Source organism: Trichoderma citrinoviride, assembly GCF_003025115.1.
Source record: "Trichoderma citrinoviride strain TUCIM 6016 unplaced genomic scaffold BBK36scaffold_8, whole genome shotgun sequence".
NCBI classification, from domain to species: domain Eukaryota; kingdom Fungi; phylum Ascomycota; class Sordariomycetes; order Hypocreales; family Hypocreaceae; genus Trichoderma; species Trichoderma citrinoviride.
This window is the reverse complement of record NW_020194716.1, coordinates 1,403,729-1,421,134: the sequence shown is the minus strand read 5'-3', so window position 1 is coordinate 1,421,134 and position 17,406 is coordinate 1,403,729. Positions and strand designations below refer to the sequence as shown.

The window sequence follows — 17,406 nt, the reverse complement described above, 5'->3', positions numbered from 1 at the left end:
CCGCTGCCCTTGCTACAACTTCCTTTTGCCGGCTCTCTTGGCCAGATCATCCGCCGCAGACGCATCATCAAGCTCCATCGACTCGGCGAGCGTACCTGCTCCCAGGCCTTCCGCCACGGCGCGCTTGCTGAGCGCTCTGCGAGCTAGATTATCCCGCGAGTAAGCCGAGAGCATGCCGCTGACACCACCCTTATCCGAGTCTCCCAAGCTGTCAATCACGCCTTGGAACATGCTTTCCGATGTCCGCTTCTCCGTCTCCCGCGCGATGGCCGCAGCGCGGATACTGTTCATCTGCTCCTCGAGGTCCCCGAGCGTAGACTGGCAGCGGCCGGCCCAGTTCTGCAGGGCGCTGATCATGTCTGGGATGGTGCCGGGGGCGAGATCGCGGAGGGGCGCAACGCTCGTCACCTGGACGGCCTGGCGGGCGGGATCGAGGGTGGCGTGCAGCAGGCCGGCGTATATAGCTGTGATGACGAGCTCCTCCACCTCTCGAGCGGAGCCGAGGCCCAGCGCTCTCTGGAGGGCATCGTACGACAGGCTCGACCGGTCGCTGGCGAGGGATATGAGCGAGAGCTGCCTGAGCTTGAGTGCCTGCGTGTCGTTGAGGGCGGGGAGGTTGGCGGCGGCGTTGTACGTCCCGTAGGAGCCGTAGGAGAAGATCTGGAGGAGGGTGAGGTAGGGTGTGAATTCGGGGTCGGAGGCGAGGGCCTGAATCTGGGGCGTCTGGAGGAGCTCGGTGAAGAGGAAGGTGTTTGGGGCGGAGGTTGCGCGAGTGACGAGGTCGGCGGCGGCGCGGTGTGAGGTTGCTGATTTTGAGAGCGCGAGGAATGGCTAGAGAGTTGGTTTCGATGTTAGTATATGTGACGTTGTGGGGGGTTGAGGAGGGTGCGGATGATGGGTGTCGTACCTCTAGAGCGTTCAGCGCCTTGGTCTGCTCCATGGCGAGTAGGAGAGGAAGAGAGAGGTTTCAAATGTCTTGTGTATCGCGTTTCTTGTTTCTTAGAATCGTGATGTCAGGTTACCTATGGACCACGGTTGGCGAAGCTGCGGCATGCGCAGGCGGGAGTGGGGTTGGGTCTCGATCTGATAGGCGAGGCGGCCACGACGATTTACGGAGTAGCGGTGCTGGTAGAAGAGTGTCAATGTGACGATTTGCAGGAAATTGTGTTGGACGGTAGCTGCTGGGTTACTGCCGAGAATCCGCGCTGCTGGCGGTTTGCGTGCGTCAAAGATGGGATGGACGTTGGGAGGTGTGGTGTTGAGCAGAAGGTGCATCTTCTGGGCGGTCGCTAACCTGGACTAAGAGGTAGAGGCACAGTAGTGGCCGCGGGGCAACGGTTTGGTGGGGTGAAACAGCATCAACAGGGGACTCGGGTGCTTGGCCCGGAGAGTGGCAATTGGAGATGGTGGAGGATGATGGCAGTCGATATCTTCTATGTTCTGGTCGCCCGGAAGGATTTGTTCATCTGCAATAGTATTCAAGTTGTACCTCATCTGTGTGAGGCGAGCAGCTGAGGTGAAGGCTGCGTCAGACTCTGGCCAGGTTAAGGTGGATCGCGCTGGGTTATCGATTGCACAGAGCCAGCATCTAGTCTATGTCTGAGATGTACTAATTCAATACTTTACGGCCTACCTACCGAGCTTCCAGGTCGTACAAGACGAAGCACAGCATGCTATTGATGAGCCTCCATCAATAATGGTGCGCTAATCGGGAAGCGTAGTACATAAATACTAGCTGGACCGAATATTGATATATCGGTTAAACAGCTGCATCACGAGCAGTACCTGGAGGTGCCGAGGAACGTCCGCATTCGCTGCAACGCCGAAGCCCAATCAAGCAGGAGGAGTGTCACTCGGGGGAAATAAGCTTGGCGGTCACCCTTTGTTTGTACATAGAAATGCTGACTCTGGGGAAGAAGCTGTTGAAATACGTCTGATGAAGCGGGAAATGAGCACACTCAATGATGGGGGAACGTCCAATGTCTTGCTGCTCGGAGACTTTACGTCAAGTCTTCCCTTGAACATCTTTGTAAGCAAACCTGGAAGTGTTTTAGATCTGCCCGAAAAGGCCCAATCAAGCCGCCGCAAACGAAATGGCGCCGGTCCTTCAATTGCCCTTCTTCAGCGCCGCTTGACAGGCCGGGGCTCTCCCGCCTGCGCTCTCCACCCTCTCGCCTCTGCAAGCATTTGATCCAGCGCGATTCATTGCCCGGGATTGGGAACGGCGCTGAAACACAGGCGCAAACATCTCTGGCACTCCGAGGGGCTCTGCGATACCGCGTAATTAGGCGCCATCGGCCATAGTGCGACAAGTGCAGAGGCGCCGGACGGCATCCCGATTGAACTTGATTTGTTTGATCTCCTCCCTCCTACTCCGTATTCCAGGCCGAGTTTCGTTTGGTATCAACTGCGAGGTGAGTGTTTTGACAAAAGGCAGCGAGGCCTTGGTCTGGATTCCCTTTCCATTCTGCCCTTTCTCTTTCTCTTCTTTCTCTTCTTTCTCTTCTTCCTCTTCCTCTTCCTCTTCTCATTTTCTTCTCATTTCCCTCATTGTTATTGTCATCGTCCCCTGGCGGGTTCCGGGTTTCCTTCTCTTCCCCCTTGTTGCCGTTTCCGTCCGTTTTCACTCACGGCCGCACCTCTCCGCTTTCTTCACTCACTTTCCTTCTTTATCTTGTCCTTGCTTTTCCCTTCTCTGTTCTCTTCTTTTCATCTCAACTCTTCTTCCTGCAATCTGACAGCTAGCTGGTCAGCGTGCATATCCCGCTGCAAAGGCACCCGCTAGCCTTGGCCCCGTCGGCACCTGCAGCTCCCGAGCCTGAGCCACCCGACAGCTTATTCACGTTCTATTTTGCCCTTCTTTCGTGCCACGCTACTTTGTCCGTTCTGCATCGAGCGACCAACCCCGACCAGAGTCACACACACCATCTCGAGGCTCCCTGGTTGCCCTTTGCGCCGTGGCGCTACTTGGCACTGGCACTTGTCCTTTTCGATCTGCCTCTTTTCTATCCTTCCTCTTCCTCGCGAATTTATAATCGCCGGGGTTCCCACCCTTGCATCGTACGTTTCCCGCGGTTGAAGCATAGAAACAACTGCCAGCTTCTGTTCCTGGTGGAGAGCCTTGACTGGGATCCGTTCTGACGATACCTCGTGCCAGTAGCGCGGCTTCTTCGGCGAGACACTTCTGCTGACGAAATCCGATTCGGCCGAATTATTAAATCCTCACAGCCGGCACTGCGCTTTTTCGTTTCCTCCAGGGCCGGTCTCTGGAACAGTTACGACATTTTGCCAGAAGCCATCTGGTAGAGTGAGCGTCTTGTGGCAGCGCCCAGTTCATCATCTCTGTTTTCCTCTCTCGTTCCTCGACTGTGCAATGCTTGCGGCTTCAAGCTAAGGATATACCCGGATATAGAGGCGACCTGGCGTCTTCCGCGCAGGCCTTTGGAATTCTGTTTATCTGCGAGAGGATTTGAGGTCGCCATCGCACATCTTGGCGACGGGAATCATGGCTCCGACATACATCAAAGTCCCCGGGCGGGACAACAATGAACATGCGAATGCAAGCCTTACACCAAAGAGCGCGCACATGGCGACGACCACACTGCGCGTTGGTGGCATGACGTAGGTTTTCGCTGTTTCCGGCCGTGTTCCTGGGCAACATCTGCAGCGCAAGCATCACTGGAATTCTCTCTAACCATCTTGCAGGTGTGGATCGTGCACAGCAGCCGTCGAGGGCGGCTTCAAGGGCGTAAAGGGCGTTGGTACTGTCTCCGTCAGCCTTGTTATGGAGAGGGCTGTCGTTATGCACGATCCGCGGATCATCAGCGCTGAGCAGGTCCGAGAGATCATCGAGGATTGCGGGTTCGACGCCGAACTGCTGTCGACGGACCTCTTGAGTCCGCTTGTTCCTCGATTTTCGGACGCCAAGGGGGACGAGGACATCGATAGCGGCCTCATGACGACCACGGTGGCCATCGAGGGCATGACCTGCGGTGCCTGCACTTCTGCTGTTGAGGGTGGCTTTAAGGATATTCCAGGTGTCAAGAACTTCAGCATCTCGCTTCTTTCTGAGCGAGCCGTCATCGAACACGATCCGGAGCTCCTGCCCGCCGATAAGATTACGGAAATCATCGAAGACCGGGGATTTGGCGCCGAAATCGTCGATTCCGTCAAGGCGCAGCCCGATAGCAGTCCCGAGGCTGAGAATCCAACAAATCATGTCGTCACCACGACGGTGGCCATCGAGGGAATGACTTGCGGGGCCTGTACGTCTGCTGTTGAGGGAGGCTTCCAGGGAGTCGACGGCATCTTGAAATTCAACATCAGTCTTCTGGCCGAGCGCGCGGTCATTACTCACGATGTCACCAAGATCTCCGTCGAACAAATTTCCGAAATCATCGAAGACCGAGGCTTTGGTGCCACGATTTTGTCCACCGTCTCCGAGGCCAACGACCTCGGCAGCACGACCTCGCAATTCAAGATCTTTGGCAGCCCAGACGCCACCGCCGCAAAGGAATTGGAGGAAAAGCTGCTGGCACTTGCGGGTATCAAATCTGCTTCGCTCAGCCTATCCACGGATCGCCTGTCCGTCACGCACCAGCCTGCCGTCATTGGGCTTCGAGGGATCGTCGAGGCGGTTGAGGCGCAAGGCCTCAATGCTTTGGTTGCGGACAGCCAGGATAACAACGCGCAACTCGAGTCGCTGGCCAAAACCCGGGAAATCACAGAGTGGAGGACGGCGTTCAAGACGTCCGCCGCATTCGCCATCCCGGTATTCATTCTTTCCATGGTGTTGCCCATGGTCTCGGACAGTCTTAACTTGAGTCTGATCCACCTTGGCCACGGTCTCTATCTGGGCGATGTCGTCAACTTGATACTTACCACACCCGTTCAGTTTGGTGTCGGGAAGCGATTTTACGTCTCGGCCTTCAAATCGCTCAAGCACCGTTCGCCGACCATGGATGTGCTCGTCATGCTTGGCACCTCCTGCGCTTACTTTTTCAGCGTCTTCTCCATGATTATATCCGTTCTCTTCGAGCCTCATTCCCCACCGGGCACGATTTTCGACACCAGCACCATGCTCATCACCTTTGTGACCATGGGCCGCTATTTGGAGAACCGCGCCAAGGGTCAAACATCAAAGGCTCTGTCCCGCCTCATGTCCCTGGCCCCATCCATGGCAACCATCTACACGGATCCCATTGCCGCGGAGAAGGCAGCAGAATCATGGGCCAAATCGACCGATGCACCCGCAGACCCAAAGGCCCAATCTTCTGGAGATGCAAACGGCTCTGCATACGAGGAGAAGAGCATCCCTACTGAACTGCTTCAGGTGGGAGATATCGTCGTCATCCGACCCGGTGATAAGATTCCGGCGGACGGTGTCGTTATGCGAGGAGAAACCTACGTCGACGAGAGCATGGTCACTGGAGAGGCGATGCCAGTGCAGAAAAGCATTGGCCACAACATGATTGGAGGCACGGTCAACGGCAACGGCAGGGTGGACTTCCGCGTCACTCGAGCCGGGCGTGATACCCAGCTCAGCCAGATCGTCAAGCTCGTTCAGGATGCCCAGACAACAAGGGCACCAATCCAGAAGGTGGCCGACACTTTGGCTGGCTACTTTGTGCCTACGATCTTGTTACTCGGCGTCCTCACCTTCCTCGGATGGTTGATTCTTAGCCACGCCTTGTCGCACCCCCCTATGATCTTCTTAGAGAACACTAGTGGTGGCAGAATCATGGTATGCGTCAAGCTATGCATTTCCGTTATTGTATTCGCATGCCCCTGTGCCCTTGGCTTGGCCACGCCGACTGCTGTCATGGTAGGAACGGGCGTGGGAGCTGAGAACGGCATCCTCATCAAAGGTGGAGCCGCGCTGGAGCGAACGACCCAGCTTACAAAGGTCGTTTTGGATAAGACAGGCACAATCACTCGAGGCAAAATGGACGTCGCGAAGAGCGGCCTGGTTTTCCCCTGGAATGACAACGTGTCGCGGACCAAACTCTGGTGGGCAGCTGTTGGTCTTGCAGAAATGGGCAGCGAACATCCCATCGGAAGAGCTATTCTGGCAGCGGCCAAGGCGGAAGTCGGAATCCTTGAACCCGACGCTGCCATCCCAGGAAGCGTCAATGATTTCAAGCTGACCGTTGGCAAGGGCATCAATGCGGTTGTTGAGCCTGCAGTGTCTGGTGATCGGACACGCTATAGGGTTCTTGCTGGAAATGTCACTTACCTTGAAGAGAGCGGCGTTGAGGTCCCCAGGGATGCCGTTGAGGCAGCCGAGCGAATCAACTCGTCTGTTAAGAGCTCACGGGCCAAGGCTGTAACTGCGGGCACAACCAACATCTTCGTCGCCATTGATGGAAAGTATAGCGGTCACCTTTGCCTTTCCGACACTGTCAAGGACGGGGCGGCCGGGACCATATCTGTGCTGCACCGCATGGGCATCAAGACGGCCATGGTGACCGGAGACCAACGGGCCACCGCTCTGGCCGTTGCCGCCCTTGTGGGCATCTCTCCCGAGGACGTGTATGCCGGTGTGAGCCCTGACCAGAAGCAAGTTATAGTACAGCAGTTTCAGAGCCAGGGAGAGGTGGTCGCCATGGTGGGAGACGGCATCAACGACTCGCCCGCCCTCGCCACAGCCGACGTCGGCATTGCCATGTCGAGCGGGACGGACGTGGCCATGGAGGCCGCAGACGTCGTGCTCATGCGTCCCGACGACCTGCTGAGCATCCCGTCCGCCATCCACCTCACCCGAACCATCTTCCGCCGCATCAAGATGAATCTGGCGTGGGCGTGTATCTACAACATTATCGGTCTGCCCATCGCCATGGGTTTCTTCCTGCCGTTTGGCATTCACATGCACCCCATGTTCGCTGGGTTTGCCATGGCCTGCAGTAGCATTAGTGTAGTAGTTAGCAGCCTGGTACTCCGATGGTGGCAACGACCGCAGTGGATGGACGAAGCCTCCGCCGAGCCGGCAGGTGGCCTGCGCTGGATGAGCGGCACGGGCATCGTTGGCTGGGCCAGGGAGACGTTTGGACGCGTCAGGGGAGGGAAGCGCGAGGAGGGTTACGTGGCGTTGGAGAATTTAGAGGCTTGATGATGGTCTTTTATTTATATATATATATATATATATATATATGTTCCAGGGGCATGGGGGAAAGGAGCTTTTGATTTTATGGGGGGCTCGCTATGGCCGGGCCATGAAGCATAGCACGCGTGTTGGATCATTATGTTCGGAGTTCAGGGTCCGATATCAGTCTCGTTTGTTTTTGTCATGAGGACTTGTTGGGAGATCAATACATTTGTTGGAAGACGAATACACTAAGTACCTATCTACCAGCACCGTTGAGACTGCGTATTTCGTAAGTAGCCGGGGTGGCGAGTTGGGATTTGACTTCTCCCCAATGTATCGTTACGACTTTCAGGCCTTTACGAAACCACTGGCTACAGCTAAACACCATGGCCAAGCTCCAGAGCTAAAAAGAAGCCATATCATTGCCCTATTTATATCATGACTAACTATCCAATCAACGCCAAAGGCCTACTTCCCATCCGCTCATGCCCCTCCCCCTTCCATCTCTCCCCGGAAAAGCACCCCGTTGTACGTCTGACACACGTCTTCCCATGGGACAAACTCGTCATCCAAGTCCGTCCACACACCGCCATACCCGGCATCCACAACGTCCTCGGCAGCAGCGGGATAGCCCTTCTTCGGAACCCATCTGCGGCCGTCGACGAGGTTCCGCGCCAGAGGCTCACCGGCTCGAGAGGCCCTGACGGCCGCCCTGAGCAGGGACTTGGCAAAAGGGTAGAACCACATTGTGGGATACTCGAGCTGGATGAACTGCTTGGACCCCGTGCAGTGCCACACGCCGTAGATATGGTGCGTGACGAAATTGACGCCCAGCCGGACAGCACCGAGCCAGTCTGCAGAGGTAGATCCTGGATGAGCCTCTGGGATGTCGTCGTATAGCTTGCGTAGCGAAGTGGCAACGTTGTCAGGCATCTGGATGGTAGGAGGTTCAAACGCGGATCCCTCGCCGCGAATATCAGCCGCCAGCTTGGCTGTTAGGTTGGGTTCGTTGAACTGCAGATATCCAAAGTAAGGCTCGTACCAGGCCTTGGTTTGAAAGAGGGCAGACTCGTACTCGATGGCGACGTGGTATTCCGTCTGTTGAAAGGGTGTGTTCTTCAGTGGCACAAACCCATTAGGTGGAGCGGGAACTCTGATATTCATCATCTTCGAGCGCCAATATTCCTGTCTGCCCCACACATTGGAGAGGTAATACTGGTCCGACTCTCTGAATTCGTATATGGGATCATACGTCGTTTGGATTTCGTCCATGGTGGCGGCGATATATTTCCTTAGGTCACCAATCGGCCCCATGATGGACCCTGAATTCAGCCATCGAGGGTCGGAATGGAACACCTCCCCATATCCCTTGTCCACTCCCCATGCTGCTGGTGGAAAGGGTGACTCTGGGGCCGCCCAACAACGGGGCGCACGATAATCGGTCGGCCAGCAAATCTTGTCGGGCCCCATGAATATGGTCTGGCGAAGACCGCTCTGATGAAGCTCCCTGACGCTGACCCGGAGTCTCTGCGCCAGATGAGCATCAGCGCGTTCGACAAGCTGGAAATACCGCTCGACCATGATCTCAGGGGGGAGCTGAATGAGGACGTCGTAGCCGTCGACGATGATGGCCAAGTCATCGTCTTCTTCGGGTGGAAGGGAATCGAGGTACCGCTGCATGGCTCGAAGCTTGGCGAGGTGAGTTCTGGCGGCATCGAACTCATCGACGCCGTGCCAGCCAAGCAGGATGGGGACAGGATAGCGGTTGACGGCCGAGGAAACCAGGTTGAAGCAGAGCTGGAGGTTGGGCTGGCTGGCGGGAATCAGGTAGTGTAGCCTTGACGTCTTTTCGGGTGGATCAAAATCTGAGTTGAATATGACTATCAGGTATGAACATATATTGAGCCTTGGAGTATCGTACCATGTCGAATCATAGCAATGAGGCTCTCCTGAATAAGAGGCAGGAGAAGTCAGCTCCAACAGATGGTACAGATAGAGACCACACAGACGATCAGCACAGGAGGTAAAGTGAAAAGAACCAAACCCATACAGAATCGATGTACGAATGGTAGTAGAGGAGTGTTCCGACGAGAAAGGCGATTAATAGGGCGGCACAAGTCCTCCGCTGCTTCCTGATCGTAGTGCACATGTCGGACCACCAATGATCGAGCGATGAGTCGTGATGGACCAAGGGAGTTTTAGGAGAAGAAGATGAGCAAGAAGAGGAACCAAGCAAAGATATTATAGGATACAGAACAACATGCCAAAAAAAGATGTTGTGTGGTGCGAGGTATATGAGTAAAAAGGGGGCAACCCGGTGGTTGGAAGGACCAAGATGCAGGTTTCGGTAAGACAGAGACAAACAGAGAAGGCAGCACTCGCACCAGTCCTTTGACCTTTGGGAGCCTTAAAATGAGTAACATGATCGGAGAGGACGAGCACCGAGGGAGCACTTGTGCTCTCCGAGGAGGAGGTCCAAGATGAGCTTGTTCTACACGATTATAAGTGTGTGTGTGTATACCTACATTGTGCAGGAAGAGAGCACCATTTTAGTAGGTACCTTACCTGACCTATCGTGCCTTTACTATCAAGTCATTTGGCGGAACCATACGACTCCCATTAGCTGTCAAGGGATCATTCCGTGCTGAGGTCGTCAAGTGGTTCGGCTCTTTGGCGTACCTACGCCTGAGCCCCTTGGCTGCGGATTGCATCCAGCCTTCGCCGCGTGAACCACAGCGATGCTTCGAGAGAACCAGAAGTTGTTCTCATGCCATTCCATTGCGTATCAAGTCCTGCATACCTATTGCAGACCAGTAATACGGGGGTTGCAAGTGTTACCATGAGCTGTCAAAAGTGTCGATCTGCAGCTTTAGCCCGTCTGGACGCAAGCTTAAGCAGATACCCGAAGAAAGGGTTCTGTGGGCTCCATATGGCAATGCAAATCCGGCGATCTTTTCTGCAGGCTTCACCCACAAATGGACAACAAAATGTCAAGGTGCAATCATGCACGCTTTTGAGCACGGATTCGAGTTTTTTGAATTGTGATCATCTGTGTTGACGTTTCGGTCCACGGATGGCGGTCGTTTTGGGAGATGATTGTGCCGAGCGTCTATCGTGATATACAGTACAGTACGCACCTGCGTGTAAGTCAGGGACAGGAAGAAGTCGTCCTCTTAAGCTTCAAGCTTCTGCCAACTATAACAAGATGGTCCAGTGGCGTTGCAACCTGGAGGGTCGGCATTTGCACATGCTTCGACTCCGTCCTCTCTTGACATGACGTCTGTGCCGCAAGTCCCCTGATCTGATGCCACCAGGAGAACGTTTTAAGGTACGAAGTGCAGACCGTGCGCGAGCGAGAGCAAATACACGGAGCCGGGCAAGCAAGTCTTGGCCTTGACTAATAATCCTCCGGAGCAAGACATCAAGGTCGGAGGTTGATGAAATGTCCGCATTCATGGTCTCTGGAGCCTCGTATTCAAGTTGGTGCTTGCTCTTGCATGCACTTGTACATACGAAGCATTCCCGCGTCAGCAGTATCAGAAGGATCAGAGGTTCAGACAACCGGTACATCAATGTGTGAAGGCACGGGAATATGGATGGGAATAGTTGGGCTTCTTAAAATGAGACGTCCATCAGACCAACCAACGCCACGCAGCAACGACCAAATTACCACAAGAAAAGTCAAACAATCCGCAAACATAACAAAGCCCAATTCTTTCCATTCCCGCGCCGCTGTTTGCCAAGAGCTGCAGCGCTGACGTCCCCCAAGACAGGCCCCCCTGTCCGGCAGGCTCAGCTCCATCTGTTGCGGCTCGCCATTCGCTGCTGTTTTGACGTCGAAGTGCCTGGATGGAGTACGGAGTGCCGGTTATTATTATCAATCACAGTGACCATGGGAAGATACTGTGCTCTGCTGCTGGAAATACGGCACTCAGAATCAACCATTCCTCTCGTCAGGTTTGCCCTTGATTGGCTGCACATGGCGCATCCTCTTCCTCCCGGCACCGTGCAAGTGCCCCCCCTAATTACCTTATGTACGATGCCCTCAGGTATCTTGGACTGTCCGCCCAGCTTGACTCGAACAGTGTAATTCTCTGCTCCGTACGGGTACCTGTGCGTCTATTCAGGGCCATTTGGACTTCCAATTCCTCTAGAAGAGAGTATTACTAGATAGAAGCCTCACCTCCAGCATACGGCCTCCTCGTTGTACAGCGGATTGATGCAATTTTACCGCAGCGCCAAGCATGTGGGCTCGCACAGTGCCAGCAGCAGCCTCCCCGCACGCGCAAACGCAAGCGGCCTCAGCGGGCTTGGCGGACTCACAGGCGGCGTTAGTGCAGAGCCAGGCCCTAGCCGACCCAGTGCTAACAGCTGGGCTCCTTAATTCCCACCAGACCCCAAGAGGTACCCGACACGAGTCTTTCCGCACAGCGATTAGCGCATCCGCGCCTCCAGCCTGGGCGTTCAATCTCACGGGCCACGCCACTTTTTTCCTTCAGTAAGCCGCTCTGCTTCTGCCTCTGCTTCTGCTTCTGCTTCCTGGCTTCCCGACTTCTCTCCCCTCATCCCCTCCACCTCGATCCAGCTTCAGGAGAGACGCCAATCGAAAAGCCTCCCCATTGCAGGAGCCGCGCTCGTCCGCTCTGTCTTTTGGATCTTTCTATTGCCAGTCGCTCTTTTCGCACCGCCTGCGTCCTTCGGTTCTGTCTTGGAGAGTCCAGCGGCCTCCGTGTCCAGCAGCAGCCACTCGCCTCGATTTCGATTTCGACATTTCTTTTTTTCTCTCTTGCTTCCGCATACCTCGGCCCTACGAATTGGACCTTACGCGACCCGATCCACACGCGACACCTTCGTACTCCATCTTGTTGCTTTTCGGCTCCGTCGCCCTTCCTGAATCCGGTCGGCAATCCTCTACCTACCGAGCGCATCTCTCCCCCGTCTCAGTCCTCCAAAGCATGCTGGCAGGGCTGCTCTAAGGTGCTCGAGCGCTATTATACGTAACCTCCTACCTGGCATACCCGGCTGCATCGACATACCACCTCGCCCATCATGTCTAGAAACTCGCAAGACGTCGCCCTCCTGTCTCCCGAAGAGCGGGATCTCAAGATCGACGATCTCGAGGCTGGAAAGAGCCTCGGCGACTCCAAGGACCAGAACCTCGACCATGAGTACTCAATACCCAGCGCCGTCAAGTTCACCTGGCTGGGCACCTATTTCTTCTTCTCCCTCATCCTGACACTCTACAACAAGCTGGTACTCGGCAAGGTACGTCCATAGTTCCCGCAGCCGCCGTTTCTCGCTCGGATCGATGCCGTCTTCTTTTCCGTCGACTGGCTGCTGATGCTGAATCGCAATTTAGTTCCACTTCCCATGGCTTCTGACGTTCCTCCACACCCTGTTCGCCAGTCTGGGCACCTATGCCATGTTGCAGATGGGCTACTTCAAGCTGTCACGCCTCGGCCGTCGCGAAAACCTTGCCCTCGTCGCATTCAGCGCCCTGTTCACTGCCAACATTGCCGTCTCGAACCTTTCTCTCGCCATGGTCTCCGTTCCCTTCTACCAGACGATGCGCATGCTGTGCCCCATCTTCACCATCCTCATCTTCCGTGTGTGGTACGGCCGGACTTACAGCACCATGACGTACCTGTCTCTCATCCCGTTGATCATCGGTGCTACTATGACCACCGCCGGTGAAATGAGCTTCTCGGATGCCGGCTTCCTCTTGACCATTCTGGGCGTCATCCTCGCCGCTCTCAAGGTACGTTTGAATATGGCATCGCTATCTGCCTCGAAAGGCTAACCAGTTGCGATTCAGACTGTCGTCACCAACCGATTCATGACCGGATCACTGGCCCTCCCGCCCGTCGAGTTCCTCATGCGCATGTCTCCCCTCGCTGCGCTTCAAGCTCTGGCCTGCGCCACGGCCACTGGCGAGGTGGCTGGCTTCCGAGAACAAATCAGGGCCGGCAACTTCAACCCCATCTCCTCTTCTCTCTCTCTGGCCGGCAACGGTTTCCTGGCCCTGCTTCTCAACATCTCGTCGTTCAACACCAACAAGCTGGCCGGTGCCCTGACCATGACTGTCTGCGGTAACCTCAAGCAGTGCTTGACTGTCATGCTTGGTATCTTCTTGTTCAATGTCACGGTTGATTTTCTCAACGGCGCCGGCATGGCCGTCACCATGGTGGGTGCTGCCATCTACAGCAAGGCCGAGCTGGACAACAAGAACCGAAAGAAGAAGCAGGAGGCGGCCTTCAAGCCCACCGAGCAGAGGTAACGACCATTTGGCAGCGAAGAAGCTGAGAGCATTTTGATATATCCCCCCCTTCTTTTTTGCCCCTTTAATTGATGATATACTACGAAGATGGATACTTGAGAAAAAGGCAGGACAAGGGACGGATTGGACCGAGACACTTGGATCCAGCTCGGCCTTGCCCGCCACACAGAGATGCTTCTGACGCCCGGGAAGGGCCCCATGTTTTAATATACACTTTTGGACTACTGCCCGCTGTCGGCTACTGGCAGCTGCAGGAGGAAATTCTTGGGGTGTTGCGAGAGGTTGACACAAATCAGACGGGAATCGGCGTTAGGGAAGTGTGAAACTGGCAACGCAACAGAAAAGACTTTGTGTATCAGCGGGTGTTGTGTGACAAGAGAGAAGAAAGCTTTGACTTTAGGATAGTTTTGGGGGGGCATGGCTCTAATTTTCTTCATGTTGAATATTTCCCCTTGCTCTCTTTTTTTTCCTGTTTCCATGGCAGCTTTTTACACGCTTTTTTTACGCGGTATACTATATGAACTAGATGAGATCTGAAAGACTTTGCCACGTTTCTATTACTACTACTAGCCGAAAGAGTAGATTACCCTTGTTTATGAGGAGTCGAACTATTGACGGAACCTATAGCTGCTAGCTTCGATAGTTTGCCCTCGCTATCAATCACCGAAAAAAAAAAAAAATCTCCGTAGAAAAAACACAAAGGGGAAAGGGGGAGTTCGAGACGATTGTGTAAGTGCTATGTATGGGGGCGCAGCTTGCGTAAGACTCCGGAGTTGTGGTGCCGAGAAAGAGTGTCGGGGACTTCGGAAAGACGGAGATTAAACCCGGTGCGATGTGGAAGGGAACTTTGCAAACGTTACGATTACGTAGTATGACTCTGTGATACTATAGCTTACGAGGAAGAAAAGCAGGTTTCGATATGTGTGAAGTTGATAGGGCTGATGAGCTATATAGTATTGTAATGTTCTTTTTTTCCCCGGGCACTTTTTTTGCTTTTTGCTACATTTACCTTATCTTGGAATGGTGGTTGATGAGGCAGTTGTGTCCGTACGTCTGCTGTATACAGACTTGATTCGCTGCGGTCGTTTTGTGTTGCGTTGCGTGGGCTGTGCTGTGCTGTGTGCTTTTACTCAGTTTGCATCATGATCATCATCATCATCATCATGTATTAATAGAGGAAATAGAGGAAATGGTACTAATTAGGTATTAGAGCTGTGGAACGCCTGAACTTCGTGACCAAGACGCCGATTCAATGAGATTACCCGTCGCTGTACACCCGTTCTTGTGTTGCAATTGTACGAAAAGAGCAAACGCCAAACGAACAAGAAGTCAAAACAGAATCCAAACAGCTCAGTGACAGTAGCCTGAAAATGATGAGACAATCCCTTTTCGTTCATGAGCAAAAAATCAATCCACCTCTTCCATTTGCCCGTCATACCGCAATCCTGAGATGCTTGCCTGTCTCAGATGCCATATGCCGCGCCTGACGTCCTCGACTGAAGCAGTCTCCTCCAAGCCCAGAGCGCGGGCAAGCATCTCGAGATCGCTCGAGGCCAGGGCAGGGTGCGTCATCGACCCGCTCGCAGATTGCGTCAGCGGTGACTCGAGCATGACTTCTGGCAGTGTGCTGCTCCGGGCCACGTCGCTTTCAGAACAGCTGGTGCCATTGTTCCCGCCTACGTCGTTTTGCTTGTTCTTCTGGAGCATGCCAAAGCGGAGGCCCACCTCCGTGACAGTGACGAGGATGCTGAGGACGATGAGCGCGATGATAATCCATGTTATGTAGCTCATCTTGGCATCGGCGTCCGAGTCGGAGAGAATCTCGGCGAGGTCCAGGAACACGCGGCAGCGCTCGTTGAGGACTTTGATGCGGAGGTCAATCTCGAGGTACTCGCGGATCGCTTCGTATAATGGATGCAGTGTAGGCTCAGAGTCCCAGAAGAAGTTGGGCACGTCGAGGATATTCGATGCTATCATGGCAAGTTAGCTGAAGTTCCTGTGTTATGAAATCCGTTTATGGGCGTGAGCATTGCAACGGGGCAGACATACATAGATTTATATCCACGCGGTTCTTAAATAGTCGGCCCATGATCTTGACAATCTCAGGTCGTGTCATGCCCAGCTCCCCCGTCAAGGCCAGCGTCTTGGGGACATGCTGCGCATCCAGCATCGTCTCGCTCATTCTCTCCTCGAAAAAGCACAGCTTGGTGCTCTGCGCAATTGCGTGGCTAATGGCTAGCTTGATCATGTGGTCGGACCGAGGCAGCAGCGTGATCATGTCGTTGAAGATTCGCGGGCGCTGCACATCGCGGCTGTATTCAAAGTGGAACTCCTCCGTCTCGTAGTCGCCCTGATCCAGAGGCCCGGAGAGCAGACTGACGCCGTCTTCGGCGTCGGCAAATGTAAAGTCTGCGAGGATATCCTTTTCCTGGTGCTCCGTAAAGTTCCAAAAGACAACAACTCCGTACGAAAAGACGAACATTTCTGCAAAGTGTTTGGCGTCCGGCGCAAGACGGTTCATCTGGGAGGAAAGGCCGTCGTCGGCGGCAGGATCAGAATCCCTTGGAGACAACAGGCCGTCTTCGGGCAGTGAAGAAGGATCTGCAAAGGCAGACGCCCTTCTCTGGCTCTCTCCAGAGTCCTCATTGCCCGAGCTGAACGAGTTGTGATCAAAGTAGCCCAAGTGGTGATCTCGCTGCTCGCTACGTTCGATTTCCAGGTCCAGCACGGTTTTCCCCGTCCCGGGCGTCTTCAGTATCGGTCGACTACGTACTCGGTAGCCCTCGATCCCGTTCATTAGCGGCAGAGCATAGATGGCGTAAAGACAATCGTCGTAGAGCTTGGTCTTGGCCTCGTGCTTCTTCCTCAGAAATTCCGCCGCCTCCTTCGTCTTAAACGCCTGTGCCGTGCAGTATGCAGTTAATCGGCTGACCTTGTCCGTCCGCTGAGCCTTGGGCAGTCGTTCCGCATAACTCTTGCCGCGGATACCGCCCCTTTTCCGAAGCACATCCAGCTCCTCGTCCCTTAGCGGCCGGCCGCCTTCGTCCTGCAAGTGCAGGTTTGTTGCTACCTCGCCCTCGAGTTCCTCTACGTCCTCGTTTTCGGCTACGGGGAGTAGAACAAGTTTCTCGCTGATCTTGGTGGTTCGCGAAGGCATCGGTTTGCCGGTGCGAGATGGAAGATTCGGCAGGCCGCCAGCTGATACGCGCCGAGCGCCTGGAGGAAGCCCACCGGAAGTATGCGGCCTTTGTGCTGGAGCAGGCGGACCGCGAGGCTGGCCCGAGGGGATCTGGGAATCGTGCTGGAGGATGTTGTCGACCGTCATGAACCGCATCGGTGTCCGTCCAGGGGCGCCGGATGACGTGCCAGGGCGCCGTGGTGCTCGCCGCTGGTCGGCCCTCTCTCGCGCGTCCGTGACCTGTTCCGGCCATTGTCAGTCGAACACGGTTCATTGCAGCAATTGGCCGCCTTGAGGGCTCTGGGGGTATCCAACGTACCAGGACGGAAGGTCTCTGTTGCTTCGCCGACATGGTGAGCACAGGCGCGGCTCCGGCGGATGAGAAAGTAAAAGCGGCACGGGCTATTCTATGTTGAGAATGACACGAGCGAGCGGTTTAGCAATTTGCGAGAGATTTTCCGGAGTCGGCGATGATTGCGATGGGCGATGCACAAGCCGGTTGAAGTCTGAAGACGAGAATCTCTCCAGCTGTAGCTGCTAACGGCGACAAGGTAGTGACCTCATCCAGCCCCACCGCTTCGCATTTCCTCCTTGCACGCTAACAGGAGAGCAGCCTACCCTAGAGCTGGCAGGCATGTTCTCAGTTTACTGCTTTTGCGATGCCAAACATCTTCAAGATGATCAATGATTGTAAAAAGCTTTCAGTTATCGGCAGCAGATCTGATCTCTCCTTTCGCAACTTTTCCCTTGGTTATTTCACCAGCAGCTGAGCTGGTTGGCTGGGTCTACGGGGGATATGCGCAGAGTGGATGAACGCCGTTTTCCCACTTTACTCGGCGCTTGTCCTGCTGCACCTGGTCGGTGTCT

The 17,406-nt window shown here is 54.7% G+C and overlaps 5 protein-coding genes across 5 annotated transcripts; 2 read left to right on the top strand and 3 right to left on the bottom strand.

Moving 5' to 3' along the window:
• Window positions 1-12: 12 nt before the first annotated feature.
• On the bottom strand, window positions 13-940 carry BBK36DRAFT_1119936 (hypothetical protein; the record flags this gene model as incomplete). Its single annotated transcript, XM_024890637.1, has 2 exons — window positions 13-831; window positions 908-940. The coding sequence occupies 2 exons, from the start codon at window positions 938-940 to the stop codon at window positions 13-15; spliced, it is 852 nt and encodes a 283-aa protein (XP_024749285.1).
• Window positions 941-3,505: 2,565 nt separating this feature from the next.
• Window positions 3,506-7,116, top strand: BBK36DRAFT_1203259 (heavy metal translocatin; the record flags this gene model as incomplete). The annotated part of the gene is made up of 2 exons (XM_024897259.1): window positions 3,506-3,621; window positions 3,706-7,116. The coding sequence occupies 2 exons, from the start codon at window positions 3,506-3,508 to the stop codon at window positions 7,106-7,108; spliced, it is 3,519 nt and encodes a 1,172-aa protein (XP_024749284.1). The 3' UTR covers window positions 7,109-7,116.
• Window positions 7,117-7,567: 451 nt separating this feature from the next.
• Window positions 7,568-9,233, bottom strand: BBK36DRAFT_1169643 (hypothetical protein; the record flags this gene model as incomplete). Its single annotated transcript, XM_024895342.1, has 3 exons — window positions 7,568-7,963; window positions 8,006-8,929; window positions 9,135-9,233. 3 exons carry the CDS (start codon window positions 9,231-9,233, stop codon window positions 7,568-7,570), a joined length of 1,419 nt encoding a protein of 472 aa, XP_024749283.1.
• Window positions 9,234-12,133: 2,900 nt separating this feature from the next.
• On the top strand, window positions 12,134-13,361 carry BBK36DRAFT_1160077 (TPT-domain-containing protein; the record flags this gene model as incomplete). Its single annotated transcript, XM_024894260.1, has 3 exons — window positions 12,134-12,349; window positions 12,444-12,842; window positions 12,900-13,361. The coding sequence occupies 3 exons, from the start codon at window positions 12,134-12,136 to the stop codon at window positions 13,359-13,361; spliced, it is 1,077 nt and encodes a 358-aa protein (XP_024749282.1).
• A 1,407-nt stretch (window positions 13,362-14,768) lies between these two features.
• BBK36DRAFT_164453 (DUF155-domain-containing protein) lies at window positions 14,769-16,919 on the bottom strand (the record flags this gene model as incomplete). Its single annotated transcript, XM_024897759.1, has 4 exons — window positions 16,859-16,919; window positions 15,411-16,779; window positions 15,042-15,331; window positions 14,769-14,963 (listed from the first exon to the last, which is right to left on the bottom strand). Exons 1-4 carry the CDS (start codon window positions 16,889-16,891, stop codon window positions 14,769-14,771), a joined length of 1,887 nt encoding a protein of 628 aa, XP_024749281.1. The 5' UTR covers window positions 16,892-16,919.
• Window positions 16,920-17,406: the final 487 nt, after the last annotated feature.